A 12,501-nucleotide genomic window follows, 5' to 3' on the forward strand; every position below is an offset into this window, starting at 1 on the left:
AAGTGGAATGGTTCCCAGTTTTGGGATGACTTGGGGATCTTTTGGAAGAGGTGTTGTATGAAATGCTGAGCCACTAGGAAACCCATCTTCTCCTGGGAGCTCTAAAGACAGGACAGCACTCCAGTACAAATTAGGCATTGAGCTGTTGTTTTTGTTGTAGTGGAGGTGTTACCCTGCTCCCTCATGTCCAGGCACCAGGAGGTGCTGCTGGTAATGCTGGAAGCATTTTCCCACATCAGCAACTGCTGCATCCTGAGCAGGGACCCCTTTGTGCAGGCACACACCTCGTGCTGTGGAATTGTAAAACCCTGGTGGAGCCCAGAAACGGGGCCAGGCACCCCAGCAAGCAAACAGTACCTCTGCACACCCTGTTCTGCTCATTCTCCCTTTCCTACACAAGGCCTGATGCCTGGCACGAGACTGTTATTTTATTTGTTTGGTGGTGGTGGTAGTTTTTTTTTTTTGGTTGGTTGGTTGTTTTTTGCGGTTTTGGTGTGGTTTTGGTTGTTTTTAAAATCCATATTTCAGACAAACAAACTAAAACTCCCACAAGTTGTCGTGGTGTGTCCAATTGCATCCAAGGCTCTCTGTTCCCAAACAGATGGTGCCAGGGCTCAGCTGAGTTCCCAGCAGTGTTCCTGACAGCATGCTCAGGTCCAGGGGCTGATAAGGGATCCCTGTATCCTTGCTGCTGCAGCTGAGTCTCCTCCTCTTCCCAGAAAGGACCTTGGGAGTGTCCCGGCAGAGGTCACCTGCAAAGCCCTTCCCCAGGAGTGAAGTAGAGGCTTTGCAGGAGTGTCCTGGGAGGTTATCCTGTTCTATGTAGGTAATAAAAGCCAGGCTGAGCCTACAAGAACTTGTGGGGCTTCTCCAATTCACTGCTGAGCCCTCTCCGTGCATGCAGGGAGCTGAAGAGAGAACCAAAACTCATGTCAGATGCAGGGCAGGGGGAAATTGTGGGACCCCAATCCCATCTTCCCAGGCTATAGTTGCAATGGCAGGTGCAGATGTAGGTTTTGGAGGGAAAACACCGCTCAGATCTAAAAACCTCCTCTGTGAGATGCCCTGAGTGGTGAGTGGGGGATGTGGGTGGGATGAGAAGGAAGTTCTGTGTCCAGCAAGGAAACCTCCAGCTTTCTAGGGCTGAGGCACCTGAGCAAACAGATGAGGAGCATCTCCTCCTCAGTGCCTGCTTCTGGCTCTGGAGGAGCTGGCTCACAAGCAGGGTGTGCTGCTGGTGCTCCCAGATAGGTCCCACTAGCAGAAACGGGGGGATTCTTTTGTTAGTTTTGTTTGGACTGTACGTAAGCACCCCAAACACATCCCACAAAAGCTACCAGGAGCTGCCACCCAGTGCTGATGCCATCTAAGTGTTTGTCTGGATGAGAGCTGGAAATTTGACGATGCAGCCAGTTTCCCTCTGCCAACCCACATCCTATTTCATTTTCCTCCCTCGGAGTTGTACCCAGAGCCCTCGTCCAAGGGAACACCATGGATCTTTGTCAGGAAAAGGAATCCTTTTCCCCAGTGCAGCTGGGATATGTTCTAAAGAGGATTAACTGCAGACAGCCAATTCCACCTCAGCCATGAAGCCTGCTCTGCTCACAGGTCTGCCATGAATCACCCAGCTTCGTGGTTAATCTGTCACTGGGGAAGGGCAGCTGCTCTGCTCACAGTTTTCTACCTTACCTCATTTTCAGAACTCTGGGCCTTCCCCTGTGCAGCTCCACCTGAGCACTGCTGCTCCTGAAATAGCTTTGTTCCCACTGGTTGGATTATAGTGATCTAGAATTCTTAGCTATAAGGTAAATAAGTCAGAAGGAAGGTTTGGTATCCCGTTGCCAGTCATGAGATAACTGATTCCACTGTCTTTTCAGCCCTGTGTTCATGTCCTCCCTTAAAGCATGGCTCCAAAACTTCCTTCTCCATGAAGGGTCTCTAAAGCTGCTTCAGCTCTGGTGAAAAAGCTTTGCAGCCCAGAAGTGTAATTATCTCCTTTCTCTTCTACACATACTTCAATAGTTATGTTAGAAAATGCTACTCTTATTGACAAAAGAGAAGAGGCTCATGATATTCTCATATAAGTTCCTTCTTTCTCTGCCACCCTGTTTTTCAAGGTTTCATGGCTTTCCCTTATGAGACTTGAAGTTGCCTGGAGCTGATCTTCTAGAAAACAATCTCTCCAAGAAGCAGCTCCAACTCCTGTTTCCCATGTCTTTGTACACCAGTGTCTCCCTAGATGCTGAAATATCTCCCTACAACCTTCTTTTAATTTATCTTAGCAACTGCTCCCCTTCTATTCCACTAAAACATGGGTTGGTTGGAATTTGCTCGTTCTCCCCATGACAGCTTTGTTCCTGTGCACAGAAGTGTTCCCTGACAGCCAGGCAGCAGGGAAGGGCTGTCCCTACCCTGAGGGCCCTGGGAGTCATGAATGAATAGTGTTTACTTGTATTTCCAAATGGATTGTGCCTTGCCAGATCAGCTGCATGTCACTGCAAGCCGAGTGTGCTGAGACAACCCTTGCTCCTCTTCCACTCCTCTCAGCACTGGGAATTTGTTGCTAGAGGCAAGAGCCATAAGATGAAGAAAGCCTTTTCTTCTGTAGATCTGTCACCAGGTTGTAAAAGTTGAGCCATCTTGGGTCAACCCAGCTATAGACAAAGAATTTAAATGGAAGTGTAGAGGGCAGACATTGGAGTCGTGTCTCCTTTGCTCAAGTGTGATACTTCCCTTGGCCTTAACAAGTGTTTGGAGGAACACAGAACAAAGTAAAGGTTTTCTACGTTTATTGCCTTGTGCTTAAGACCACCAGGAGGTTTCCCAGTGGGTTTCAAAGGCCTGAATGTTTCCTGAAAGCAGTGTTGACAGTTTGGTTTTGGTAGTGCCTCCGTCTATTCTCCAGGCAGTGAGTTTGTTCTCATACCTGCTTTTCCCCCACTGCCAAGGGGCTCCATCTCTCCATGCAGTCGTTCTGCAGCCTCTTTGGATCCATTTCACTGCCCTGGATAATGTGTCACCCACAAGAGTGACCTGAGGACCACAAGGACTAGAGGGGGCTGGTGTTAGGGTGGGATAAAGGCCATTCAGCTCCTTGGCCTGGTCCCTTTGGCGATGTTTCTCTTTGACAGGGAAAACACATTGAGGTGATTTTGTCTCATTTTGGAGCACAGAAAGTGGATATGCAAGTTAGAAAAAAGAAGAACATGAGTCAGAAAAGAGAAGACCAATCAGTTCTGTCAGTTTTGATGTGCTTGTCTGGAAAAGCTCACACTTCCAAGGAGTGACCTGCAAGCCCTGTTTTTCTCCTTCTCTCCTTGACCTTTCTTTTTTTCCTGCTCCCACCTGGCCTACACCTTCAGCAGCTGCATTTATCCTGGCTGCAGCACAGCTTGGCTTTGGGAAGAGTCCTGTGCTGAGCTTTGTTTAATTCTGTTTGGTTTCTTCCCTCTCCCTAACCCAGAAACAACTGAGCTTGGGAACAAGAAGGAGCTGAAATCCATGCCCTTCATCACATACCTGTCAGGCCTGCTGACAGCCCAGATGTTGTCAGATGACCACCTGATCTCAGGTGTGGAGATCCACTGCGAGGAGAAAGGGCGCTGCCCCTCCACCTGCCACCTGTGCCGGCGGCCCGGCAAGGAGCAGCTCAGCCCCACCCCGGTTCTGCTGGAGATCAACAGGGTGGTGCCTCTGTACGCTCTGATCCAGGACAACGACACCAGGGAGGTGAGTGACGGGCCAGCCCCAGCGCTGTGACCTCACCCAGTCCCCTCTCAGGTCCCCTCCTGCAGGTGCCCTGGAGCTGGCGGGTGTTTTCATGTGTGGGATGGTGTCGGGGATGGAGCTGGCGGGTCCTGCTGCCCACAGCCCTCTCAGACCTGCATCTCCCTGCCTTCAGTGGGTTCAAGGCCATGCCAAGGCCACAGTCATTCCCAGTGTCCATGCTGGTGTGCAGGATGTGTCCTGTGGAGAGGTCTCAGGAGCCAAGCACCAGCTCAGTCCCTCACTCCTGGCTCCAAGGTCTAGGACATACCTGTTTGAGGGGTGGCCAAAGGCCTCCAGGGCTCCAGTGTGGCTTTGCAAAGGTGCAGAGGGAGGGAAGAACCATCTCCTTGGGACAGTCCCACAGCCACAGGAGGTCCCTGCTACTCCAAGAGAGACCAGCCAGGCTGGAGGTCACCAGTCCCTGGGGCTGGGCTCCTGCAAGCGCTTCAGTGGTAATCCTGTGGAGATTGGGTTCCCACTTTCTCTGTTCACTGCCACTCCCACCCCCCTCCACAGCCCTCTGACCCCAATCTCAAGTCCACAAATGACAGACCTGCTTAAAGTCACCTGTTGGCACTGAGCCTGTACTTGATTAGGATGTCTCAAGTGAGCCAGCATGCAGCAGCTGTGGGTGGGCTGCAGGTCAGGAAACAATCCTGGCACATGAAGGTGTGAGCACCAGGAATGATGTTTCATCCCCTTCCCACATCCATGGGGAGAAGACTCTTTGTTCTTCTCCTGGTACCCAAGTTTCTGGGTGCTGTCTCTGGGGAGTCACTCCTTGCCTACCTCTTGATCTGGTTCCTGCTTTCCCATCTATCAGCCCTCTTGGTCCTTGCATGAAGCCATGCCTGACTTCCACACCTCAGTTAACCTCTCTTTCTGGGTGTTTTCCTCAAGCTCCCTTTCCCCCACTGTTTCCTTCCTGCATTCTTTCCCCCTGTGCCTGCTCTTCCCACTGGGCAGTTCTTGTCTAGAGGTTGGCCTGCCCTGTCAGCATGTCCAGGGCAGTGCTGGGATGAGGCACTACAGGTCCAGGGAGAGCAGTGGGACAGCTGCTTTCCTTCAGGCAACAGAGATGTGCTTCCCAGCAGAATCTGCCAGAAGACATTCTTTTAGGGATTCAAGAGGTAGTTAGCCAGCAAGGAGGGGATAACAATGAAGAGCCCAGCAGGATCTGAAGGATTTCCATGGACCCTGCTCACCACCCCCCTGCATCACCCTGTGCCCAGGTGACAATGCCACCCTGCCTCTCTGTGCCTGGCTGCAAACTCCCCCTTTCTCCATCAGATTCTCCTCACTGTCCCAACCCCACCCCAAGTCCTGCAACAACACTGTGGGCCACTTGGTGCCTCCTTTCACTGAGGGGCTGCAGTCTGTGTCGAAGAAGATGTGCAGCTGTTGCCAAAAAGCAAGAAGAAATGAACAGGAACGGAAAGAAGGAATGATCAGTGGAAACGGAACAGGAGGAAACCAGGGGCAGGAAGGGAAAGGGCACAGGAAGGAAGGAAAGAAAGAGGGGAAAGACCGGAAAGGACAGGAACGCCAGGACCGTCACGAAAGTCACATGCCCGGACAGTAGGACAGGAAGGAAACCTGCAACGGCCTTCACATGAATTTTCCCGGTCACCATTACCCCTGACCTTCCCTTCCGTCCATAATTCCGCCCTTCCCTTCCCCCTTCCCTCCCTCCCTGCTCCCCAGCCCACTCAGTTGCAGCTGGAGCCCAGCCCGCATTGTGCTTTCTGCTGAGAAAAGCAGCAAACAAACAAAGCCCCAACCACAGCACACACACCCCAGCAATATTCCTTGGGGTTGTGCTCCCTGCATCTCTCCTCCTCCTCCACCTGCTTGCCCAGGGGTGGAGGGGCATGCCCTGTGAGGGTGCTGTGTGTGAGGCTCCCCTCGCCCCAGGGAGCTGTGCAGGGGCAGAGTTGGGATAAGAGGGGACAGGGTGGGGGCTCTGGGCAGCTGCAGGGTGGAGGGGATGCTGCCAGAGCAGGCACTAAGGGAGCTGGCAGTGAGCAGCACATGCCAGGACAGGTCACTTTGTGCCATCTCAGTGCAAGGTGCTGGGGTGGGCAGCAGGTGGGATCATACTGTCTTGTCTTACCACCCCCTCCTTAGCTGGGTCTGTTGTTTCAGCTGTAGGCTTCTCTTGACAGCAGGTCCTCTCATTCCTTCCTCCCTACAACCATCCCAGACCATCCCCATCCTTGCTCCGGCAGGACACGAGGGAGTGTTGTCTGCATTCCCTGCCTCTATTTCTCTTTCCTAGTCATTCCCATTCTCTTTGTATGAATCCCTCATGTTGCATCAGCTCCATCACTTTCCCCTCCTTGCTCACTTCTGATGGGCTGTCCTGCTCCCTCCATCCCTTCACCCCAGCTTGTTTCTCCCCCTTCTCTCCACCAGCCTCTCTCCTGCAGGATTTTTATTCTCTCCCTCTCCTTCTCTTGCTGTCTTTGGCACCACCACTGGAGGTTTTTCCAGGCAGCCTGGGCTGGGCAGAGCTGTAGCTTTCCTCTCTGGAGGAAGTGGAGCTCATGGGGGCCATGTCCCTCTCCTGGAGAGGATGGTTGGGTGTGGGGTTAGTGCTGCCTCTGTGGAGAGGTGTCCCCATCCTCTTGGGGCACCATGAGCTTGAGCACGATGGATGCCTGTGGAAGTCAGGGACATCGTCTCTCCCTCACCTTCCCCTGTGAGCAGGGAGGGTTACCATGAAAGAGAAAGGGATTTAGGGGTGGGAAGGAGCTGCCACCACCACGGGGACATCAGCCTATCAACCAAGACCCAGCAGAGAGCCAGAACACCACCGAGTTTAAACTGTGACTGTGCTCTGTGCACTGAGAGGCTCCCACAGGGTGTGTCCCACCAGGAGCATCTCATGGATCATCTGGATGATGAAATACCCATTTTCAGCACCAAACAGAGAGCAGGGGGGTCCCAGGCACTGCAGAGTGGTGTCATAAATAGGATTTTCACTTGCCTGGGCTGAACCAAGTCCAGCATCTCCAATCCTGAGTGCTCCATTGCCTGCTTTTCCCCCTTCATGTAGATGATTCTCAATCAATACAGTGAGGGCTGACCTTCGAGGAACTGCAGGCACATCCCAACTCCTGTAGTGTTAAAAAAAAAGAAATTGTAAACACTCTTTACATATGTATCCACAAAGACAATGCTGTACAGACAGACAGATAGCGAGGTCATTAACAAGGTGGATATTGACTTCTATAAACTTGGCTGAAAGTTTTCCTGTATAAGCTGAGGAGCAAAGATGAAGCAAAACACAGGTAAAGACATTTTGCCCTCTTCAGCATGTGTATTTTTTTAATAGGTTTGTCTTTACATCTGCCTTAGTGCAGTGAGTTATGAACTTTTTAAAATTTACAGCTCCAGCCCTGTCCAAGGCTGTGTTCTCGGTTGCTGATGACCTTGCCAGACTCTTAAATGCTGGGGATTCAGTTTCCATGCTGGGTGTCTGCTGTGGACTGATTTGTGATATTTCTTTCTGTGCATGTTTGATTTCAGCTAAAACTGACCATTTCCAAGCCGGAGATGAGGTGAAAATATATCACTTTGTCCACGTGAAATGAGTTAAAAAACTATTTCCATGTCAGTGTCAATTGCTGTTTTCTTCTTGCTTTGAAGCAAGGGCCTGAAATGTAAAGGGCTCCAGGAGTTTTGCCTTTTTGCTGTCCAGGGAGAATTTGTCCAGAGGAAATGTCCTCAAGGTAACTCTCAGCTCTGTGTGATCTGTCCTCCCAGCCCAGCTCCAGCACGACTCCTGCTCCCAACAGTGGGGAGAAGCAATCTCAGTATGAGGAAAAGCATCAGACCTCCTTTTCCTCCTTGTATGCAGTGAGAACTATGGACTGAGATCCTGCTAGGGGTTTCTTTGTTTCCCCCTGTGGTTTAATAGTGTTGGTCAAAGAATTTGGACCATCACTGGTCACTGCAGCCTGGCTGGGGGCTGTGGAAGTGCTGGAGCTTGCCAGGGTGAAGGAGATGTTTTTGGAGGTTCAAGCAGCTCTTGAAGGGCTTTGTTGAATGTCTTTCCTGTAGCTGTCACACTGCTGTGGCTGAGGGTGGCAGGTTTGACAGGAAGGACTCTTGCTGGAGCAGAGGCAGTGCTGGAGTCCCCCCTGCACCAGTCCCAGTCCCCTGGTGAGATCCAGCTTATCCAGGTACTCTACAGGACCATTGCTGTCCCAGCTCCAGTGCTCTCAGTCTGAGTGCTCACACTGGGACTTCCAAAGATGTAAAGAGACAGAGAAGCTGTGACCTTGGCTGTCATCTCCCAGGGACTTCTCTGGAGCTCTGTGGATCCTGAATCAGTTTTGATCAATGCCAACATCTCTCTTGTGCTCCCTTTGTGCTCTGCAGCAGTCAGACACCACAGTGGTCCCTCCACATGAAGCTGGAGAAGATTCTCCACTGCAGGGCTGCGAGGAAACCTCCACCAGTGTCAGTGGCTGGCCATGCCCAGCAGCAAAGAGCTTCTCTCTGTGGTGGGGCTGTCTGCTGGCAAAATGCTCTCAACACCTCAGGGGCTGGATGCTGCTGAGTGCACGTGGTGGGAGAGAGGAGAGAGGTGGTGAGCCCAGGTGCTTTCCCTTTGGGGAACATCCTCAAGTCAAAGAGAAGAGCTGCTCCTCACCCCAGTTGTAGTCCCCTCAGGTTATGGTGACTTTCCTCCTCCGCCCTAATTCTGCCAGCCATAGGGTGGGCACCATCTTTCTTACTGCCCAGCAGAGCCCTGGAGTGCACCCAGAGGCACAGGCTGAGTGACAGCACAGGTGTGCATGATCTGCAAACATCCTTGTCCCTCACAGGCAGGCAGGGAATACCCTGCTTCCCCCATCCCCTCCCAGGAGCATCCTTGACTGGGATGCACATGTGCATGTCCAGAGCCACAGGACAGCCGTGGCCAGTGGAGGGGAGAAAAGGCAAGGTATGTTGGGCAGTGTGACCCCTCCTGTTCATGGTCTGTTCATTTTTCCCCATAAAAACCCTGAAACAAGCTTCTGTGGAGCAGCTCAGCCAGCTGCAGAAATGCTTAGAGGGTGGTGTGGTGAGGGGGGTGTGGAGAAGGGAGGCAGGAGAGATCAATCTCCCTCCTACTGGGAAATGGACTCAAACTCCTGCTGTGTGTATTTAAGGAGACAAATGGATGTAGAGCCTGGATTTTTAGGAGACCCCCAGGACCTTGCTTTAATTCGAAAATTGAGTAATCTCAGCATTTGCTGTAGCCATGGCCTCCTCACAGCACACATGGCCCAACCCATGGTGTGGGGGCTTGCTGGGGGGCATATCCCTGTGCTGCTGGTCCCACTGGCCCCAGCAGGAGCCCAGAGCATGCCTGGGACCCTGGCAGGGCTCTTGGAGACAGCTTCTTCACGTGCTGGGGCTCACCAGCTCAGATGATGAGTGAGGCTGGAGCAAAATTCCCCATTTTTTCTCCCACTCCTTGCCCAGGAGCATCTCCTGCAGAGCAGAGCAGGGCCACCACTGTCCCCGCTGTCCCACCAGTGTCCCCAGGCTGGCAGGGTGTTTTTAGCCAGGGTGAAAGGTGTCCCCGAGGCCATGGGCTCAGTTTGACCCCAATCCAGCACCATGGCAGAGCTGCTGGAGGACACACAGCTTCCCCAAAGCAGCCCCTGAAGGCTTGGGGACACAGAGCCAGGGATTTCTTCTTCCACTGCCAAAGCAGTCAGGGAGCCTGGGCCGAAGGGGGGACAGTGTTCTTGTGGTTGAGATGAATTCTTGGTTTGGTCTGGGGTGTGTTTCTTTTTATTTGCTGTTGCATTGTTTGAATACCTGCTAATTAGCCCTTGTCCTCCTCCTCTGGCCCTGGAGCATCCTGCTGCAGCTCCAGCCTGCATCCAGCTCGCCTTTCCAGGGGAAGAATGGCAGCATTGTCGTGCCTGCCTGGGGCTATAATGGGAACTTTGTGCCAAGGTGTGAGAGCAGAGCTGGCTCCCCAGGAGGGCTCGCTGCAGCGCTCAGGGCTTTGATTTCCCCTCTGATTTCCCCTCTAATTTCCCAGGTTTCACGGTGTCCTCTGCCTCTCCCTGGGATCCTGTAATTCTGTAAATAACAGAAACCAGGATGCTGCCCACGCTGGGTCCCTCCCAACACCCTGACCTTTCCAGCAGACCACTGATGTCCCTTTCTAGGATGAAGTGCTGGGGATGCTGCTCCCGGGGGAGAGGCAGCCAGAGGCAGGGAGGGTGTGAGCAACACAGGATGGGATCACCTGCCAAAAGCAAAACTCCATCCTCCTTTGCTGTCAACCTGGAGCATCAAAACTCCATCCTCCTTTGCTGTGAACCAGGAGCCCCAAAACTCCATCCTCCTTTGCTGTGAACCAGGAGCCCCAAAACTCCATCCTCCTTTGCTGTGAACCTGGCCTTTCATGAACTGCATGATGCTGGGAAGAGTCTCTGGCCTGGAAAATCCTTAGCTTTCCTCACCCTTTTTTTTCTTTTTTTTTTTTTTTTCTTTTTTTTTTTTCTTTTTTTTTTTGTTTTGTTTTTCTGCCCCATTTCCAGCGATGTCTAGACTAAGGAGTGGCATTTACCTCCTGTGAACAGCACTGAGCATTGCTGGAAGGGCATGGAAGGCTTTTCCTCCAGCCACCCTGCCATCGTGGTAGCATCCTGTTCAGTCTGTGAAAGCTCTTCTGGAGCCTTCATCCTCCTCCAGTGGCCCCTGCCTGTGTCTGAAGGAAGGTGGTGGTGGCATGCAGGCCCCATCTCCATCCTGCCAACAGGACAGGACAGGATGGATCCATTTGCTGCAGTGTCCCTGGACATGGGATGGAGCCTGTCTGCTGGCATGGCTCAGCCTGCTTCCACACTTCCTTTTCTTCTGCACTGAGAAGAACAAAAAAGCAAACGGAGATTGGGAAATCAGTGCAAAATCAAAAAGGAACCTAAGTTCCAGCTTCCAGATCATCTCCTTTTATCTGCAGCCCATCTCTGTCCAGCCTACATGTTCACCTGGAGTTGTTTTGTTTTTTTTTTCTTTTTTTTTTTATCTCCTGTATTTCCTTTTTAGTTTTTCCAGAAACAGAGATGTGCATCCTGGACTCAGTGAGCCAGATTTTCATGTCACTGTCAGCCATGGAGAAGACCAGATATTGACAGACAAGCACCCAACACGTGCTCTTTGCAGTATCCCATCTGCAAACACCAGCCCTGTGGTGTGTGCTCAGTCCTGCAAATGCTGATCTGAAAGGTTCCTTCATGTCCTATCACTTTCCCCTCCTGGGATGTCAACAGACAGCCCACAATTAGAAATAACTTAATGCTTCTCCCTCCATCAGCCAGGTCTAACAGAGGACAAAGGAAGTGTTCTTCTCCATTCTGTTACAGAGTGTCTCAGCTATAAAATGGGGCCAAATGGCCTCCCCCTGAGCACAAATAACAACAGGAGAAAGATCCATATGCAATCGAGTGTAGGATAAATGTGCTTAGCTGATCATTTGTTTCTCTAATATTTTTTTTATGAATAGGCTTAGCTTATGGTAAGATGGGACTTTATGGTCCTCTAAGTCTTGCTTGTGTCAAAACAAATGAACTAGTTCCATCCTAGCCATCCTAGGGGGGAACTATCAATCCAATATATGTGTGTGCATGGGTGTGGGAAATCAGACCTATTATACCTTTAAGAGCAAATTAGATGCTGTTCCTATGATTCATAAAGCTATATATCTAATGGCATGACTCGTCATCTAGAAAATAAACGTTTCGAGCCAGTTTCTCATCTCATAAATTTCCCCTCTGGCACCGAAGGACATAAACTAAATGGGCTGACTCACAGGGAAACAATACAATTTGGATACTTTTAAATGAGAGATAAAATTGCCTTAGGGCACAGAGGGGTGTTGGGGTCCCGGGGAGTGGCTGGCAAGCACGGGACAGTGCACTGGGGGCCACTGCCATTCCCAGTGGATCAATCACTCCTGGGAAGCCCTTCATGATTTCAGACCCTCTTGGGCCTCTGAAGACTTGACCACCATGATGAAGCATCCAAAATGGAAGTGGTCATGCTTGAGACGGACTTGTGTAGGTGCTGTCTCCTGGCAGGGAGGAGAGCACTCGCTGCACGCTCTGAGCATGGCAGGGAAGGACAGAAGATGTGGAAAGCCCAGCCCATGGCAGCAGGGGAAGGTGTTTCTCAGCCACCAGAGATCAGGAAGGTCCCTGTGCATTCATTCCCTCCTCCCAAAGGCTGCAGCTTCCCATGGGATGGATCTCAGCACCTTCAATGCATCCCTGTCCATCACTCTTGGTCCTCCTGTGCCGCTGGGCTCCTTGTTTGGGTGGCAGCTGCCATTCCCTTCTTCTGTGTAACCTCACCCATTTCTGCTCCCCATCAATTTGCTCTTGATGCTTCCCCACCCATCAACACACTCACCAGTGGGAAAACCCCAGTAGCCACTGTCTCAAAATTCCACTGGAAAGCAAGTAAAGCCATAGAATCCCAGAATCACTGAGGTTGCAAAAGACCTCCAATACTGAATCCAGCTTTTAACCAATCACCCCCTTGTCACACCACAGCACTAGCGCCTCATTCAGCTGTTTCTTGAATACCTCCAGGGATGGGGACTCCACCACCTACCTGAGCAGCCCCTCTCAATGCCTGACCACCCTTACAATGAAGAAATTCCTGCTGATGTCCAACCCAAACCTCCCCTGGCTCAGCCTGAGCTGCTCCCTCTCCTCC

The 12,501-nt window shown here is 51.6% G+C and overlaps 1 protein-coding gene across 1 annotated transcript in view; it reads left to right on the forward strand.

Annotated features, from left to right (window-relative positions):
- ASTN2 (astrotactin 2) overlaps nucleotides 1-12,501 on the forward strand; it is a 299,849-nt gene that overhangs the window by 202,463 nt on the left and 84,885 nt on the right. The window contains exon 17 of the mRNA XM_030231263.2: nucleotides 3,464-3,729. Within this exon, the coding sequence (XP_030087123.1) occupies nucleotides 3,464-3,729 (266 nt within the window). The remainder of the gene's footprint in view (nucleotides 1-3,463; nucleotides 3,730-12,501) is intronic.

The sequence above is a fragment of the Serinus canaria genome, chromosome 17 (genome assembly GCF_022539315.1).
Source record: "Serinus canaria isolate serCan28SL12 chromosome 17, serCan2020, whole genome shotgun sequence".
NCBI lineage: Eukaryota > Metazoa > Chordata > Aves > Passeriformes > Fringillidae > Serinus > Serinus canaria.